Source organism: Lagopus muta, chromosome 11, assembly GCF_023343835.1.
Source record: "Lagopus muta isolate bLagMut1 chromosome 11, bLagMut1 primary, whole genome shotgun sequence".
Classification (NCBI taxonomy): domain Eukaryota; kingdom Metazoa; phylum Chordata; class Aves; order Galliformes; family Phasianidae; genus Lagopus; species Lagopus muta.
Window position 1 is genome coordinate 11,012,290 of NC_064443.1, and position 18,341 is coordinate 11,030,630.

The 18,341-nt window shown below is 44.2% G+C and overlaps 1 protein-coding gene across 7 annotated transcripts in view; it reads right to left on the minus strand.

The window, feature by feature from the left end:
* GRIP2 (glutamate receptor interacting protein 2) overlaps positions 1-18,341 on the minus strand; it is a 218,533-nt gene that overhangs the window by 55,662 nt on the left and 144,530 nt on the right. The window contains exon 1 of one of the 7 annotated variants that reach the window (XM_048957649.1): positions 15,979-16,426. The exons of 3 other annotated variants lie outside the window; for them this stretch is intronic. Coding sequence is in view for 2 of the 4 variants with exons in the window: in XM_048957644.1 (XP_048813601.1) it covers positions 15,706-15,745 (40 nt within the window). In the remaining 2 variants the exon portion in view is untranslated. Of the gene's footprint in view, positions 1-8,123; positions 8,152-15,261; positions 15,280-15,705; positions 16,427-18,341 lie in introns of those variants that run through there. 3 more of the 7 variants (XM_048957644.1, XM_048957648.1, XM_048957646.1) reach the window with 3 other exon arrangements.

An 18,341-nucleotide genomic window follows, 5' to 3' on the forward strand; every position in this document is an offset into this window, starting at 1 on the left:
TATTAGGAAAAATTTCTTTTCACAAAGAGTGACGATGGAGTGGCACAGGATGCACAGGGAGTGGTGGATCCACTTCCCTGGAGGTGATCAAGAGCCATGGAGATGCAGCACTGAGGGATGTGGGTATGGGCATGGTGGGGGTGGGTTGGGCTTGGACTTGGTGATCTTTGTGGTCTTTTCCAACTTAATGATTCTGTGATTCTACAGTCTGCTGCCCAAGTCAGTGAACGCTGGCCAAGGCTGACTTGCTGCCTCTCTGAAATGCTCCTCCAACCCTGTCCTGTGTGGTACGGAGCCAGTGGGGAAGTCCTGGGCAAATTCCCAGTAGCATCCAGCAGCCAAACTGCTCTCAAAAACACCACGACTTTTCAGTTACGTTTCCCACGAGATGTGAAAACAGGCATCAGGAACCTCTGGCATCAGTCAAATCTGAAGCCAACCTCTGCAACAAAATAAAAAGCTTCCTCAGAAAGAGTTCTGATTTAAGAGTTCATTATTCCTGCCTGCAGGGGGGAAAGAAAGGTGTTTTTTTCATTTAGAGAAGTTATTAGCCTATGTTATTAACACAGATCACCTCTTAATGAAAATCGTCATTGGCTAAATAAGATTCTGTGACAATTAAGCTTGCTGTCTGCAAGTGTTCAGGCTCCTGGATCATCTTAAGACAGTTCCTGCAGAGAAAGTGCATTAATCTTGTGGGAAGACCAAGAGGTAAAGCCTCCCATTTGTTTAATGGAAAAAAGACAGTTGGAAACAGTTATTTAGCCATACGGTAATTGCACTCCCTATTTAGAGAAATGAATACTAAATCAGCATTAAGAACCAAATGCTGTTCATGCTAATGCAAGACAGTATTTTTTGCTAGCATAGAAGCTCAAGGTTGGAAACAGGAACCCAAGTGACCAAAACTGAGTGCGATTTGATCCACCTTGAGGAGAGTTACTTCTGTAAATCAGAGGAGAAATCTGTCTGCAATCAAACAAGGAGCAGAGCGTGGGTCAGGACAACTCGAACTGCAGACACTGGGCATGGTCTCCATAGCATGGGATCTTAAAGTTATCTGAGTACCTGAACGGGCAAATACGTACTTCAAAACTGGATTATAACCATCTTCTTGCAACTTCAGGCACTTAATTACCTTTAAAAAGATCTGTCTCTAATAGGTTTGGAAGACTTTGTAAGTTACCGTATTACTAGCTGGAGGACGGAGGAAGACATATATCATGAACTCCATTCTGAACCTCAAAGTGAGATTTCACTCCCAAAGTGCTACAAGCCCAGACAGGGGCTGAACCATTGATGCTGGAGGACAGCAACAAAATGCCAGTCACTCTCCGAGCCCAGCGCTCCACATGGCATTGCACATTCTTCAGTACCATTCCCTCCCTAGGAACACGTTGCTCCAACTATGCATCAGAATCAGCAAAGTTAAAGAAAACGGAGAGATCCCAAAGAAATGGTTAAAAACAAAATCTGTTGGCAGTCTCCAGGCTGCATTTCCTGTACTGCAAGTACTGCAAAACTGAGCCAGAGTTCATGATTCTGCCCTACATAAAACCAGTCCAAGTGTACAGCAACAGATACACTAAATCTGTACTGGCAGGACAAAGCAAGCCATGATTCTGTAAATCATGGTTAAAATCTGCTTAAAGACATGGGAAAAGAAGTCACTTTTGCTTTGGGGTTCTGCAGCACAAATTCATTTTTATGACAATGACCATTTCACTGACTGCTTCCAAAATAAATAAATGAATAAACCCTATCTTTTAAAAGACCCTGAACTTTCAGGTTGGATATTTGGAAAACATTCTTCTCACAACATGGGGTGATGCACTGGCACAGGCTGTCCAGGGAGTGGAGTCACCATGCCTGGAAGAGTTCAAGAACCATGGAGATGTGGCACTGAGGGACGTGGTTATGGACATGGTGGGCATGGGTTGACTGCTACACTGGATGATCTTACTGGCCTTATCCAACCTTAATGATTCTATGATACTGTGATTCTTCTTTATTCTCCAGGATTTGAGAATACACCAGGAGAAAAACCAGTGCCCATCCTAGATCTCATCCCCACCTCGGTCAGCAATGTAACTCCCAGACTAGAGCTGCCCAGATCCAGCAGGAGCTTGGAATGCTTTTCCACTTCTGTGTACCAGGATCATTATCCAAAAAGTTTCCCCTTATGAGCTCAGACTGAAATAGACCAAGCTATTTTGGGAGCTGCCCCTCCTTAATTTCATAAATCTATGTACCAGCACATGTGGCACAAATGGCAGAGGCTGCCTGTTGCTATGAACGGCCTCGTAATTTTCCCTGCGCTGGCAGTAAGTGTCCTTACAGCACACATTCACCAGTTACTCAGAAGACAAATGAGGGCTTGGGGAAATGGTTTTTCTTTGACTTTCCTTATCACAAATTTTCCTGAAAGCAAAGCCAAAGAGGATGGCTGTGCTGTATTCCAGCTCCAGCAAACACAGTTACTAAGTCACCCTGAAGATTACTTTTTTCTCCCCCGTTTGCCCACCTATTTCTGGTACACCTCCCTGAAGTGCTATAAAAATGCACCAGTACCTGCGCCAGCCCCACCACAACCATGTTTCACTGCTTTCCCTGGAGTAAGATGGTGCCTAAGCAGAGGTTGCTGTGGCATCTTCTCCACCCACCTGTGCTGCTCCCATCCAAGCTTGGAAGAACTTGTCCAGATATCAAGGTTATTTCAGGAGAAAGTTATATGTCTGAATTCACCCTCCCCACTACACACAGCATGGATTTCATCTTCCCACACCCTCAGCATCCCCTTTCTTAAAGCCTGTGTTCGTTTATCTACTAACCCTTCTAAGGTATGTATAATTTCATTACCACCTGCTGCTTTATTCACAGGAAACAGATTTATAGAAGATACAATAGCCTATTGTTCAACAAAAAACTACATGCTTTGTTCCTCCATTTTTTTTTTCTTTTTCTTAATAAGAAATCAAAATTACTTTTAAAGGAACAATTTATTTCAAGCAACTGTTTCCAACCAGAAACTATGTACGTAATCATGTGCGTATCAGCAGCCTTTGTGAGATCAAGGTATGGGACAGAGGATGCCTCTGTTATATGGCAGGTTGGCTACCAGGAGATAACAGGGTGTCTTTCTTCTCCCCTGCAAACCCTCCACATGACACTGATGTAGGAATGATAGAATGGTTTGGGTTGGAAGGGACCTTTAAGATCACCTGGTTCCAATCCTGCTGCTATAGGCAGGGCCACCTCCCACTAGACCAGGTTGCTCACCGCCCCATCCAGCCTGGGAAGACTCCTGCTTTCAGAGGAAAGGATGGAATTTAAACATTTGGTAAATCAGTAGAAAATATAATTAGTGTATATGTGCGCACACAAAGCCCTTTTTCAGTTGGCTCTGCAGTGAAGCCAGAATTCGGAGAGATTTAATTCATATCAGCTTTCACAGGATATTAAAAACTGCCCAAGGACTGATCTGAGTCCCATCTGATAAGAATGAATGCTGGACCTGCCTTGCAGTGCTGAGATGCAGTACTCCTTTCTTTAAATACATAGCATTCCATTAAAAAAAAAAAAAAAGGCAAAAAAATGAAATGAGGCGATTTAAGAACCTGCACCCAACCTGCCATTATCATCCTGCTGTTATGTATCAGAGGCATTGTGACAGTGCATTGTGTGCCTCCCATTCCTGCCTTGGAAGCCCTCACAGAGTAACTTTATCTAATCAGCATTCCTCAGGGAGCACGCAGCGGCGGACCGGGAAGCAGTTGTTAATTTCCACTCAAACTATATTGAGAAAGGAAGGAAAAGAAATCTTCAAAAAATGACTTCTGTCTTGTTTTTCTATGAAAACTAACTTCTCAGGCTGCTTGTCCATCCATTCACCTACTGTCCTTTTGTGTCTCTGGAACCCAGTGGCCAATATCCTTAAGTGGGGGGAGAGAGAGCAGCTAAAAGAGGATTTTAGTCCTGTAACCTTTCTCAAAACTATTTTGGGTAGAAAAGACTTAAAGTCACGCTCTTGGCAAAGCAAAGAGAATTGCTGTGCAAACAGCTTTAGCCTCACCACCCGCTTTCTTTTGCATGGTAGTGAAAAGAACAAGGAGTGATGGAGGCAAAACTGAAAAATAGGGTTTATTTGGTCCTCTGCTCATGCAGGAAATTATACTGTTGTTCTTAAACATCCCAGGGTTGCTTTTCTTCCTCAGATTTAAAAACATCAAGGACACCTCTTTCCCTGTTCTGATGAGGTTATGCTTTCTGCATTACATCAGCTTTTCAACCACTACTTGAAGGACAGACAGGTTGGGTCTTCAGCACAAATAGCATTTCCTATACAAAACCAGAACATCTCCTTGGTGCATCTCTTCCAAAACACCCCCCAAAAAGCCCATACCCAAAAGGTCCATTTCACTCAGTGAGCCTTTTCCACTTTGCTTTTCTTACACACTTCCCCAACAAGATTTGAATTTCTAGTGTTAAAAAATAAAAGCAGAGAAAAGGAGGGAGGAACTTCCCTTCCTGCAGCCCCTCTCACCCTCACAGGCATTCTTACAGACAGCTTCATCAGTCTGTATTTATGAGCAAGATGGAGGCAGACAGATTGCACACTTCCTCACCTCCCTGCAGGTCACATCTGCATGTGCACGCAGTAATATGTGCAGTAATTTTGTTCACGAGGGACAAGAATAGTGCAGAAACCAACTCCATGAGATTATTATTTCTCAACAGCTCCAGTGCTTGAAATGCTGTTATTAAAGATACATTTTCCAGTCAATTTTGCAATTTCTTTTGTTAAGCAGTGCAGAGTGCACTGGGAAGGGTCCAGCAACGAACTAGGAAGACGAAATATTGCTGATATACAGATTGTGTTATCTAAAGAAACCACCTTTCAAAACTAAAAATCAAAAATGAATCAGATACATTTGCAGACTGATCTCTCATGAAAATTATCCAAGTGAGCCGTTGTAATATGGTGAGAAACAACCAGTGATGTCTAAAGCCATTCCCAAGGAAGAATGCCTCCTGGATACAACGGTGTTTATTAATCTGGGCAGCAGGCAGCAGTAAATCCTAGCTGACAAGGGAACACAGTTCTCCCTATTAACTCCAACCAAGCTTCCAAACTTCTCTTCAATACGGAGCTGGATAAGAACCTGCTGAATCCAAACCCTGGGGACTTCCTTTATTTCAAGCAACAAATGCCGTGCTAAATAACTGTGGAGTGAAATCAAATAAAAAAAGACAGCTCTATTGTGGCTTTTTCAGCAGATGAAATTAAAAACTGTCAGTTTATTAAACCATAGCACTCAAATAATTTGTACCACTTAAACCTAGCAGCCACTACTACCTGCTTGTTTAAAAGCCTGAATTAGTCAAAAAGCAATTGCTTTAGTGACAAAACATCATATCAAGGTTTGTCTGTGGTACACTCAGGCAGGTAGGCTTTTACTTTCAATACCTCAAGGGTTAAAGCCAAAAGAAAAATTATGTATGTCCATAATACAAAATGTTTTGCTTTGTTTCTGAGCAACAAAAATCTCTTTAGGAACAAAACCAATCAATCCCAACACCTGGTTAGCCCTTTTGAAACAGATCATTTCTGCAGCGATGATGACAATAAATTCTTTGACCTATTTTGCTTTTACAAACTCCATTTTGGTCCCTATGGTCTCTGCATTGAAAGTGGTACCTGGTGGCTTCCATCCTCCAAGGATGCATCAGAAGCTCAAGGCAGCACTGCATTGAAGAGAAGGGGAGAAAGCAATCTGATTTATAGAATCATTAAGGTCATGAAGACCTCTAAGATCATCAAGTCCAACTGTTCACCTACCACCAATATTGCACACTATCCATGTCCCTAAGTACCACATCTACCCTTGAACAATTTCAGGGACAGTGACTCCACCACCTCCCTGGGCAGCCTGTGCCACTGCATCACCATTATTTCTGAGAAGAAATCATTCCTAATATCCAATCTGAGCATACAAATCATTAATGGAGAGATAGGAGAGCCAAAAACTGGGGAGGAAAGGCGCAGAGATTCAGCCTAGGTGTGGGAACATGTGTGCCCTCCCCTCCTACCCCAAGAGAAGGATTACCCTCCTGGACATTATGTCACTGTGTATCTTGTTGTGACAAATGGGAATCTTTCTAAGAATCATTTTGCACCATTGACAGGGGATTTGGAACATGATTCATAGTAATTGGACTAAGCTCTTTGACCTGCATTATGCAGGGGGTGATAATGGACTGTGAATGGTTCATTTGGGCTCAAAACAACCCAGTCTTAAGGAAAAAAAATAGGAAAAGATGTAATTTGGGCTACAGTTGGCTGAAAAGAAAAATCACAGTTCAGAGAAAGGTCATTTTCATCCATAACAAAATATGTCTGTGATTCTGGCCAGCTTAGAGCAAGAGTTCCCATTCCCACTTGAAGAATGAGGACACATCAGGAGGATGAGGTGGCAACAAGGCACCATGCCATCACTCAGCCAGGTAATCCCTTCTGAAGAGGCACTCACTGAAGCTGTGATATGGTTTTTTGTTTTACTCCTACAGCACTTCCAGGAGAGCCCACGTTACACGTGTAAAATAAGTGCTCCTGAGGGCACATCAGCACCTGGGCTCAACTTACAGCATGCAGCATGGGGATGGGCTAAGAGTGGTAAGCCAGTCTTAAGGAAACCTTCTATAAAACACAATTCCTTACAGTGATGAGTTGAGGAAAAACCCTTCTTACCCGTGAAAAACCTCCTTCTGTGCTAATCTCTGGGAGCAACAGCAGTTTGACAACAGCAGCTCCAGCATCAAGGAGACGACAGCTTCAAGTAGAAAACCCATGCAAATCACAACAGAAGAAAACAAAGGGAGGGAGGGAGGGAAGGAAAAGGTAAAACCACAAAACCCAACAATGGGCAAAAAAGGCACGAGATGCACTTCAGTGCAGTAATATCTAATAAAAGCACGAGCAAGGGACCTGCGGGTGAACTGAGAAAATAGATACAGACAAAATCTAAGGGATCCCATCAACACTAGCATGAAAAAGTCAGAAGCAAATACCAAAGCTGTCCGTGTCCTCTTTTGCTACTGCACTGATCTTAGAATCAGAGCAAGGCTATGGCTCCAAAAGGAGCAATGAACAATCACAGAATTCACAGCCTTATGAATCAAGTAACCGTGGCTCTCTGTAGCCTTTTAAGCCTACATCTTAGAATCATAGAATCATCTGAGTTGGGAGGAACCCTTAAAGGCCATCCAGTCCAACGGCACTGCAATGAGCAGGGACACCTACAGCTCCATCATCTTGGGTCAGTGCACCAAAATATCTCACAGCCAGATTTGCCTCTGCACTGCAATAAGACAACACTCCCAGGTCGCAAAGGTTGGGTTCCTCTTCCAGGAGGACCGACTGCCGCTTAGGAGAAAACACAAATGCAGTAGGTTGAAAATCAGGTGCTTTATCTTGGATTTGTACTGCATTCCGAAGCAAAGTGTTTAAAAACCAGTGGGAATCAAGAAATAAGGAAGAAGTACCAGACAGCATTAACTGTTTTAAAAGAAAGATTTCCGGCACCCCATTTAGACTCATTTCCAGCTTATCCATGAAGCTCTGCTAAACCTTACTAAGACTTAATTCCCATAAATGTGATTCTCCCCTCCGTGTTTAGCTAAGTAGCAGTGCTTCAAAAAAAATAAATATCAAGTCGTGGGTGTTGGATTATTCATTCATGTGGTAAAAGCCATTATATATGAATATATACAGATGTACCCACTTCAGAATTGATCTAAACATATGTAGATTTTAGACTCTGACACACAAACCATCCATTATGCAATGGCCCATGTACGTGTCTGGGCTGCTTTTATCCTCAGCTGTGTCAGGAGGATTCACAGTGAGAGATGGAAGAAGCTTATAGTTAAAAGACTACAGAAAGTTTAAGCAAGAGGCTTTCTTAAAGTGAAAGGAGAGAAAGGGAAAGAGAGAAATCAAAGAGCCAGGCAGTATCAGATTTAGCAGGATAAGATGACGAAATAAAAACGTTTCAAAGCCCAAAGGTATTTGATGTTGGAAATGGTGCGATCTGGCCCCATCAAACCAGCTGTTAAAAATTTACCTGAACTGCCCATTGAATCTCGCTTCCAGCAAACCCTGCTTCATTTCTGCCCTTCTTCTTGCTCCCCTTGCTCCCCAGAAATTACAGCACCACCATAATGGAAGACATCATCTGGAGCAAAAGATAATTAAGACAACACTCCAGCAGTTACTAATGCACTCCGTTTTGTGCAGCTACCTCCATGCAAACAATTGTCTGATTTGCTGTTGCTTCACACTGTATAGGAAGCAGAAGTCATTGGGAGAACACAGTCTCAGCTACAACCAGCAAAGAAATTCCCAAAAGGCATGGGAAATCCCGGTGCAAATCAGAGCATACTGCAGCAAGCAGGGCTTTGCCATCCTCCAAAACACTCACAGGGATTCCTACAGCTTACAGAGGGTAAGAAGTGGCAGTGAGCTCAGGAAAAATTCAAGTGTAACTAAAAACCACACAGTATTGAGGATAGAGGAGACTCATGTCAGAAACACAGACCATTAAATGTAATGCTTCACATTATGCTTCCCAAATATGCACTTAATTCTGATTCAACAAGGCACTTGTGCTAATAAAAATTAAAACCAGCAGGTTCTGTCGAGTGTGTAATGGATGTGTAGAAGAGCACTGTGTGCAGGTATTTCTAAAATTAACCAGGAATACAAAACCTGACTGCTTCCCAAACCCCCATAGAGCTGGGGGCATGCTGCCCACCACTGGATGGGCACTGCACCTTACCAGCACAGCTCCTCAGTGCTCCTCCTCTACACTGGTGTAAAATGGATGCAAGAAAGCAGAGCAGGGGCACAGGGAGAAGAAAAGATCAGCTCTGTGAACACTGGATACAGCAGATCCATTTAATGATTAAACAGACACGATTGTTTGCTTATAAAATGCAGCGGCACATAAATCTGCTAGGAGCTAATTGCCTATTATATAGCTCATGGTGCTGCTCGAGTTGGCTGCTGAATGATAAAGGGACATTTAGAAGGAGGAGGAAGCACTTTGTTCCCAGGCTCTGCGAGGGGAGCCAACATCCCCCAACAACAGCAGGGTCCAGAGCACACTTGAGTCCAAGGTATGGGACTGAGACACAGGGAGCACTGGGTGACGTGGGAAATGCATTGCATTATAAAAATAAACATCTAATGAAACAAAATGTGTACATTCTTCCTATGCCAACAGGTTAATCCGACCCAAATGGGAATGCATTCCATGAAGAAATTATCCCCGATAAATCACTGGGGCAGGAGCAGGCCACATCCCCAGATTTCAGGCTGCGCCATCTGCCGTGGTCATTATGCTGTATGGATCTGCCAGTGGGACCAGAAGGGATCTCCACTGGTACCAGAGGCACAGCAGAATCGTACTGCTGGAACAGCTCCTCTGGAGCTGCAGCACAACACTGATCACGATCAGAGGTTTGACTCAGACATCCAACTCTTGCACGGTCACACAGCTGGTTGCTCAAAGAGAAGCAGGGCCACGAGCTAGCTTGGTGATCTGGCTGGGAAAAGCCAGCTGATGGAGTTGCACCATCACAGCGCTGCTATGGCAGAAGATCCCTAAGGCTGGTGGACTCTGCTGGAGCTGGCAGTTCACATGGCATCAGGAGGGCAGTGCAGAAGGAGCAGAACCTGGCAGGAAGTTACTCAAAAAAAACTGAGCACCTGGTTGGCTCAGAGGCTGAGGATGACACCATGCACTGTCCCCAAAACAGCAGCAGGCATGGGACCTGAGAACAACTCCCATCCTTTAGGAAGGAGGAGGATGCAATGAAGCTGGTCCACAAAACCCATTTTCATTCACACACCAGAGCAGCAAGGAGCCAGATCTTACTCTTCATGGCACAAGTTCCTCTCAGTGTACTTTTATTCATTTCACAACTGCTCCACAGCCCTTCTCACCTTAATGCCAAATGTACTCTCCCCAACGTTACCAGCTCTTAGCTTATAGCTCCATTAGGATGCACCAGGTGAGCGCTCGTTACACACTGAGATCAGAAGCCAAAGAACCGCTGGGGTGAAAACCACAGCTCCTGACATCTTTCCAACATCATTTCATGAACTTGCACAACAAGAAGCAGAGCAACTGAGGCACGATTAAGTGGGATCATCTCTTCCTAAGTTGGCTATGCTAAATAACTTTAAAGGCCATTTTGGGACTGCTATGCTGAGCAGTCTAACAATGATTTAACAAAAACGTGTGTGTGTGTGTGTGTGTGTGTGTGTGTGTGTGTGTATATATATATTCCCCATTCTTTTATGGTTTCCAGGTGTTGGGACCAATTTACTTCACACAATTTCTAGGCCTTTTTTTTCCCACCTCCTCCTCACAGAAACCTGCATCTGCCAACCATGTTGGCATCTACAGCAGCGAGGAAACAAATTTCCCTGTGAAGCAAATTCTTCCAGGATGAATTGAATGAAGGCACAGCTCATAATTGCACATTACTGAAAACATTTCTGATTAAAAAAAAAAAGAAAAGAAAAGAAAAAAAGAGATATTTTTATCCACATCCCCAGTTGAAAATTGCTAGGAAAGATGCTTTTGAAAAGCCGTCATCTCCAAGCATGCAATTATCAGATCCTTGAACAAAAACACACAGCCAAAGAAAAACAAAAAATACTTTCATTGAAATAAAAAACTGGGGTACAGCAATTGTTTGGAATGCAAGGAGAACTGCTGGGAATGGAAATTCACATAACACCCTGTCTGATTTTACATGTCCCTGAAGTTACCAGACTGATTTGAAAATCCAGAGATTAATAAATTTGGCAGCTGAGAACATCAAGCTCGGTTAGTAATTTCTCTTGTTATGAACAGAATAATATTAAAAAAAGTCAGAAGCAGAGTGGCAGTCAGGCTGTCACAGAACCAGAATCTCCTCACTCCCACGTAAGCACACTTGTCTTGAAACAGCATTCTGCCACCTCGAACAGACAGCCATACAATGACCTGGGGGTCCTATCCTATCAAGGCTTAAGACCATGCACACCCTGATGGGATTACTCACATGCTGAAAATTATGCAGTAGCTGAACTGACAGCTGAAAAGAGCCTTTAATGTTCTTATGCCTGGTAGCACTCAATTGCCAATTGATGAACATTGCTAAGTATTTATTTTAGCTCTACTTTCTCTCCTTCAGTTTTCCAACAACCTCTCTTTCTGATTACTTCTTTCTCATTTTATGCATGAGAAGGTGCTGCAAACACATAAAAATATAGGCACCCTCCCTCCAAGTTGCCCAACACCTTTTTCTGACCTTCCAAGCAAAATTTCATATTATCTACACAAGGATGGAAATCACATCTTAAGCAATAGACATTGGCATCCGCGTGCCCGTACCAATTTTAACACTGATTTTCAAAATAGATCATAGAATCATTAAAGTTGGTCAGAACTGCTAGGATTACCAAGTCCAACCCCAGCCCACCCCTCCATGCCCATAACCACATCCCTCAGTGCCACATCTCCACAGTTCTTGCACACCTCCAAGGACAGTGACTCCACCATCCCCTTGGGCAGCCTGTGCCATTGCCCAACCACTCTCTCTGAGAAGAAAGTCCTCCTAATATCCAACCTCTTCTCCAGTGCAACTTAAGGCCATCACCTCCTATCCTATTGGTGCTACCTGACAGAAGAGGCCCACCCAAAAATCAAATCCTGCATGCCTCACATACAAAAACTCTTTAGCAGTTTGGCTATCCTTGGCTTACGTGGATTAACAAAGTAGAACAAACATTATAAAGAGCAATGAACCTGGACAAAAAGCCAGAAGCCGGGTATAACACAGCACATGAAGTCACTCTCCTACTATGGTCACTTGCAGCCTGAATGCACCTATTCCAACTGCAATGAGATTTGCTTCAGCCAGTTGGCAGAGAGGTACATGTGAACTCCAACAGTCAGTCTCCAATAGCTGGAGAGAAAGCCTAACAAGCATGTGCTCAGCTGACACCATGGACCAGTATCTCATAGTCAAAATACTTCAGTCCTGAACGCCAAATATCTGTCCATCAGCAGGTATTCTTCATATCTCATAGAGGATGGGTAGGATATCATAGGACAGCAAAGGAGCAAGATGTAGAGTTCAACTTGGGAAAGAATAAAATAAAATAAAATAGAAACAATATCAGAGTGGGAGCAGGAGAATGACAGATTTATCACCTTATCTTCAGTTCCTAGAATGGTCCATCTATGTGCGAGGTGCTGAAAGAAAAGGAGGACTAACCACAATCCTGGATCTACCACAAATAAGCCAACAGTAAGCCCACTCAACTTCCTTCTATAACAGAGCATCATTTCTGGGTAGGCAGAAAATGCAAGCTCTTATATCTCAATTTTAGAAATGCTTCTGACACGGTTTCACATGCTATTTTTATAAGCATGTTTGGGAAGTAGGATACAGATGATTATAAAGTGTACACAAAGTTGATTGGAAAACCACACACTGAGAAAATTCATCACTTACTCACAATCAGAAGGGACGGATGTATTAAATGAAGTTCTGTGGGGCCAATCCCAGTCTGGAAAGGCTCCAGGTTTTCACAAAATGACCTGAATGACTGCAGAGAGATTGCTCTTATTAAGTTTGCTGACAGGCACCAGTTATGAAGGATTGAAAGTAGGCTGGAAAACAGATTTTTGAATAGGTTGGATATTACAAAGAATTTCTTCTGAGAAAGAACAGTTGAGCACTGGCACAGACTGCCCATGGAGTGGTGGAGTCACCAACCTTGGAGGTGTCCAAGAGCCATAAAAATGTGGTACTGAGGAACATGGTTCAGAGGGCAGCACTGGTGGTAGATGGGTGGTTGGACTTGATGATCTTAGAGATCTTTCCAATCTGAATGATTCTATAAATCAGATGCTATGAAACTGGAACGATCCAGAAAACAAACACACAGAGGTGCATTCAAGTAAACAAAATTGGGCAGGAATAATCAAATTAACAAATTCAGGATGGAAAAAAACAGATCTAAGTGACAGTTTTGCAGATGGGCTCTTCAGATACTGTGGATCACAAATGAAACAATCCCACAAACACCCCAGTGGTATCTAGAAAGATGGGTATAGCATGGGAAGCCTGTAAATCCTTTCTTTTTACCCATCTTACAAAGAGCCTAACCTTGAATGCAGGGCCTAGACTTGGGTACTAGAGCTCAAGAAAGGCAGAGAACAGACCAAATGAACTCAGACTTCTCTAACTCTTCACCCATTTTGGCTTAAGGAAATTAAATTCACCACGATTCAGCTTGAGACCCCAGGAGCTGTCCTGGTACATGCACCCTAGCTTCTTTCCCTCTTCATCTTTCCTTTGGCTGCCACTGAGGCAAAGCTGACAAGTGACGTAAGCAGGTTGATGAGCAGGAGTTATATTAAATAGTGCTATTGTGATAAATTCTTTCATAAGAAAGATAAAATCTTTCTTCACAGAAGATTTATCTGTAAAGATTTCCTCCTGCCTTAGTCTAACTACACGCTTCGGTCCTCTGTCCTTTCAGACACTGTCTCTATTTCTCCCCGTGCCTCTTTGGAAGTTGTGATGATCTGGGGCCATTTCAAAGAAAACACAGCACAGAGCAGGAAAAATCAGCAGGCAGGAGGAGGCAAAGATCTATTAGATCTCTTTCCTTGGGCATTTTCACCCTGCAAATAAGGGATGCAGCTTGCAGCTCAGTAAGAAAGCACAGGAAATTTGCACTGCTCTTCTTCAATATCACTTATGCTAAAAGCACATCTTCTGAGGGCAAAACAAACAAAAAACACAGAAGGAAAAAACACAGAAGGACATACTGATCTACTGTATTTCTTCTTTGCCACTTATATATGGGAACCTCAGCTGGTCACTTGCAGAAGCAAGGAGATTTAGCTGGCTCCATTGCTCTGCCCACTCCTGCAGTAATCCTGCAGTAAGGACTGACTGAATGCAAAGTTTAGTAGAGCAAAATACAGAACTTCTCTCCAGACTTCAGAAAGGCCATGAAGCATTTCAGGGAAGCCCTACAATTGCAAGGATTTGGAAACACACTATAAAACATTGAGAAATCAGCTTAGTAGCCAAGAGAGCTCAATTAAGCCTCAGCAAAATCAAATTCAAAATCAAACCCAATGCACTGTATTTCTCCGTAAGAAGTTTGGGGCTAAAACCAAAAATATTTCTCATTCCTTCACTCAATTTGCAGCAACACAGTGACCATGGAGACTTGCATGAATGTAGGACCAGACGCCTCCAGTGACATGGAAGCAGACAAATGATTCTCCTCCACAGCTGGGATTCTTCTGGCACAGCCAGTGCCAGCCACCCCTGAGCTGGGGCCCACTTTATGGCTCAGCCCCAAGAGCACTGGAACTCCTGCCAAGCTGGTTTTTGATCTTCCTGTGGAACAGCTGCATTCCTGTCCTGCTAAATCATGTGTTTGGGCTTCTTCTGCCTACTGGTATGCATCGCCATGGTTTGGACAGCTTTGAAACGAGCCCCAGCCCCCTGACTACTCACCGCTGTGCTGCTACAGCAAGTGCGTATCACATCTAGTCACCATCCATAGGATTAAGCAACACAACCAGGATGAGCTGCTCTGAACCTGGTTTATTTCACCTCTCAGATTTAGGGAGGAAAAAACCCCACAATTTTCTGGAGTTAGGTTCGTGTTTTAAGGCATTGAATATTTGTACACCAAAGAGAGCACAAAGGCAAAGTAAAATGGTTCCAACACTGTAAATTACCTCTGTACTTCCAACTCCAAAGTCTTTGCTTTCAGAAGGGGAACACTTGCAGCAGAGCAGAACAAGCTCCATGCAGTACATTTAGCTGCAACAAGCAGAGCTACAGCATCCAACAAAGTACACCGCACCCAGCTGGAAATAACAGAGCCTATCCATGCTGGAGAGCCTGGGGCCAGGACCTGGTGCTTGTGACCTCTGCAGAGGTGCCTTTCTACACTGATCTACCCACTCTTGAGCAGAGGTTAAATGGCTACATTAAATTCCACAGAAAAAAGCAAAGAGCCCACCCTAGGCTTCCAGAGGTCAGCATCTCATTGAAATGGCAAATTTCTAGCTTAAGCCAAATTATTTGTTAGAAGATGTAGCAGTGTATTACACTGGAGAAGGGGGAGGGGATATGGCAGCAATCCCACCATGTTCAGCAGTCCCTTACCTCCTATTTCCCTGCACCAGCCCGCTTTCAACCACTGCTAAATGCTCAGCCCATTCACATGCTCATCTTGAAAAAGAGAAGAGCTATCATTAGGCTTCACTGAAACAGAAGAGTTGTAAAGGCTCCGCAGTATTTGAAGCCTGGGTTTGCTGATCCTTCAGCCCAAGGCGGTGAAGGCAGGAAGCAGCCTGAAGGGTGCTCACAGTGGTCACAGGGAGAAAATCTTTCCAGAGAAGCAGAGACACATTTTCAAAATCAAAGCAGTTAAGTCACAGTTTGGATGCAAAGGTTTGGATTTGTAAACCTCCCCTCTGCTTTGAAACTGTTAGTGGTATTTAAGGTAGTTAAAGGAAATCAGAATAAGTAAAAGCAAACTGTTGGAGAAGGGAAAAATGTATATATATATACACACGCACATACACATACATATATAGGCTCACTCACCGAAGTCTGATTGCAAATCCTTTTTCAGTCCACAAAGCATGTCTGCTATTAGCTATCAAACCATTCAACTAACTGCAGCAGGCACTCCTTGCTCTCACCCCGACTGCTCTGGGATCACTTTTTGCTGCCACCCGCAGCCGAGCAGCCCTGCAGAACACACACTGCTCCTTGCTTCACCGTAGGGACAGAAAAAGAAATCGTCCTGGACCGCAAACAGTCCAGTTTGCAAGAACTCTAAAAACGTTGCAATCCTTCCGAAAGAAATGTCCTTACATGGCTCCCCAGTGCTGTATAGAAATAGGAAAATGAAGGCTACGGTCCTAAAATTCCGTGGTGGTTGGCTCGGATCGAGTGGCCATCAGGCATTGAAAAGCGAAAGTTAGGAGCGCAGTGATTAAAGGGAACAGCTGGTTGGAGGGGAGGCAGCCGGCCAGCCCTGGCTCCAGCAGATGCAGCGAATGCAGAGCGCTTCATTCCCGGCGGCATTGCTCCTCGTGCTGTGCCGGCTGGGAGCAGGCAGCACCCCACGGAGAGCTGTCAGCCCACAGCACGAGCCCTTCTGGGGCTTCCATGGGGATCTCAGGCAGGGGGAGAATTTAAAAAACAAAAACAAAAAACATGGGGAAAGAGGGACAAGAGAAAAGGCAGCAGCTGGTCCTGCGGAGGTACGCACAGAGCTGCGTGCACAGCCAGCTGCAGAAGTTGGCTGGCGGCTGAGCCTCCAAGTTGCAGCAGCAGAGGAGGCTGCGGCTGCAGCGCTGCCTGACACACTTCCCTCTCCCCCACCCCCTCTTGGCAAGTGCTTGCAGAGCCTCCAGCACCTTTCAAGGCAATGTCAAGCTGCTGTCAAAGCACTAGGCTGCCTCCCGAACACATGCCGGGTGCTCGTAAGGGAGCATGAAGCTGCAGTCTTATGGCCTGCCTGCAGCGCTTTCTGAAAACTCAGCTTAACCCTTTATTAGGAAGGGCAGAGCAACTGTCACTGCACGTGCAAGCCCTCTGCTTGGGCCTGGGCAAGTGGTGGGGCTTTGGGGCAATGCTGGGACACGGGGACAGGGCAGATGCTCCTTGCTTTACCCTCAAGCAGTTGGTCCTGCACTAGGGGTGGGCGTAGGGCACTGGACTGGAAATTGTTTCAGTAGACCAGCATCTGCTCCCTTTGCTGCACTGAAGATGCAGTGAGGTGATCTCCCTCGGACACTCGGCAGGACAGGCAGCAAAGCTGCAGCACAACAAAGGTCCCCAAAAGTCATGCTGGGAGACACAGTCTGCATTTACGTTCACCAGCCTATATCTCACATCCAAAAGGCAGCTTATCCATAGGCACTGCATTCCCCTGGGAACTGACATCATGTATAGAGGCAAGGTTGTATGCACAGATGGTGCAGGAGGAGCACAGCAGCACAAAGGCTGCTTCTTTAGGAGAGTCAGATGAGTTTGAGTCTACTTCAGTGTTTGGTTGAATGTGGCCAAGAGCTTGGAAGTTTTGAAGGAAACTCATGGGCAAGGCTTTTTTCTTAGGAAAATGAAACCTGGATAGCTCTGAAGGGCCTGAACAGCTGGATGTGCTAGCAGGAAGTTCTGCAAAGTGGGGACACCACACTCAGAGTGGGAACTGGGTTTCAGCCTAATGCCAGAGGTTTTTGCTCGGATTGAAAGGCTCTAACATCTCTACTTTGGTTCAAATTCAGCTGTTTCGTGTACAGATAACTTACACAAAAGCAATAAAATTACTAAGTCAGAAAAAAACACTTCCAAAGGAAATATTTGGTCCATAATTAGTTTTTAAGAAGTCGTTCAGTCTGACAATAGACTTAATTAGTAATTGAGCTGAAATTTGTAATTAGAAATCTTTTCACATGGCTATTAATGTTTTTCCTGCAAAGAAACCTCATCTTAAGGGGGGAAAAAAAAAAATCTACATTTGCACCACAAATATAAGGAGAAGATGCTAATTTGAGAACAGCACATTGCTTTGGATGCACGAAGTGGACGTCTCCATAAGGTGTTTTAAGGCAAAGCTCAAAGCAATCACACTCATGCCACCATAGAGACCTTCCCAGAATATCTGCTGCACTGAGAATCAGAGAATCATTAAGGTTGGACATCAAGGCCAACCCATTCACCTACCACCAATATTGCCCACTAATCCATGTCCCAGTGGAAATGGCAGGAGAGGACAGGTCTGCTACACAGTTGTAGCTGCTTTGGGTTGTGGTGAGAACTGGGCAGAGCTGTCCCATCCCTCTTCTGCCATCAGAAAATGAAGAGGCATTTTGGAATTTCCAATCCAGAACTGTTTGTGCTATTTGCTGAGCTGGCACAGCCTGCCAGGAGCCCGGAGAGGAGCAGATAAAGATGTTTACTCTGTGGTTGTTGGCCAAAACCCATAAACACAATGCTTGCTTCCTGTTTCAGGTGGCAGTATATTAAAATCAGTTGAAGTGAAAAGCTCGAGTCTCTCAAGGGGAAGGAAAAGGGCACACCACACACATCCAAAAAAAATAATAGGCAGCCAGAACAGACACATTGTGACATCAAAATATATAGGTGCCATAAAAGACCATGAGGCACCAACCTAAACCATCCGTTTTTTAACAGTCTGCACACTCCAGCTCTTGGCATTAACTTTATGA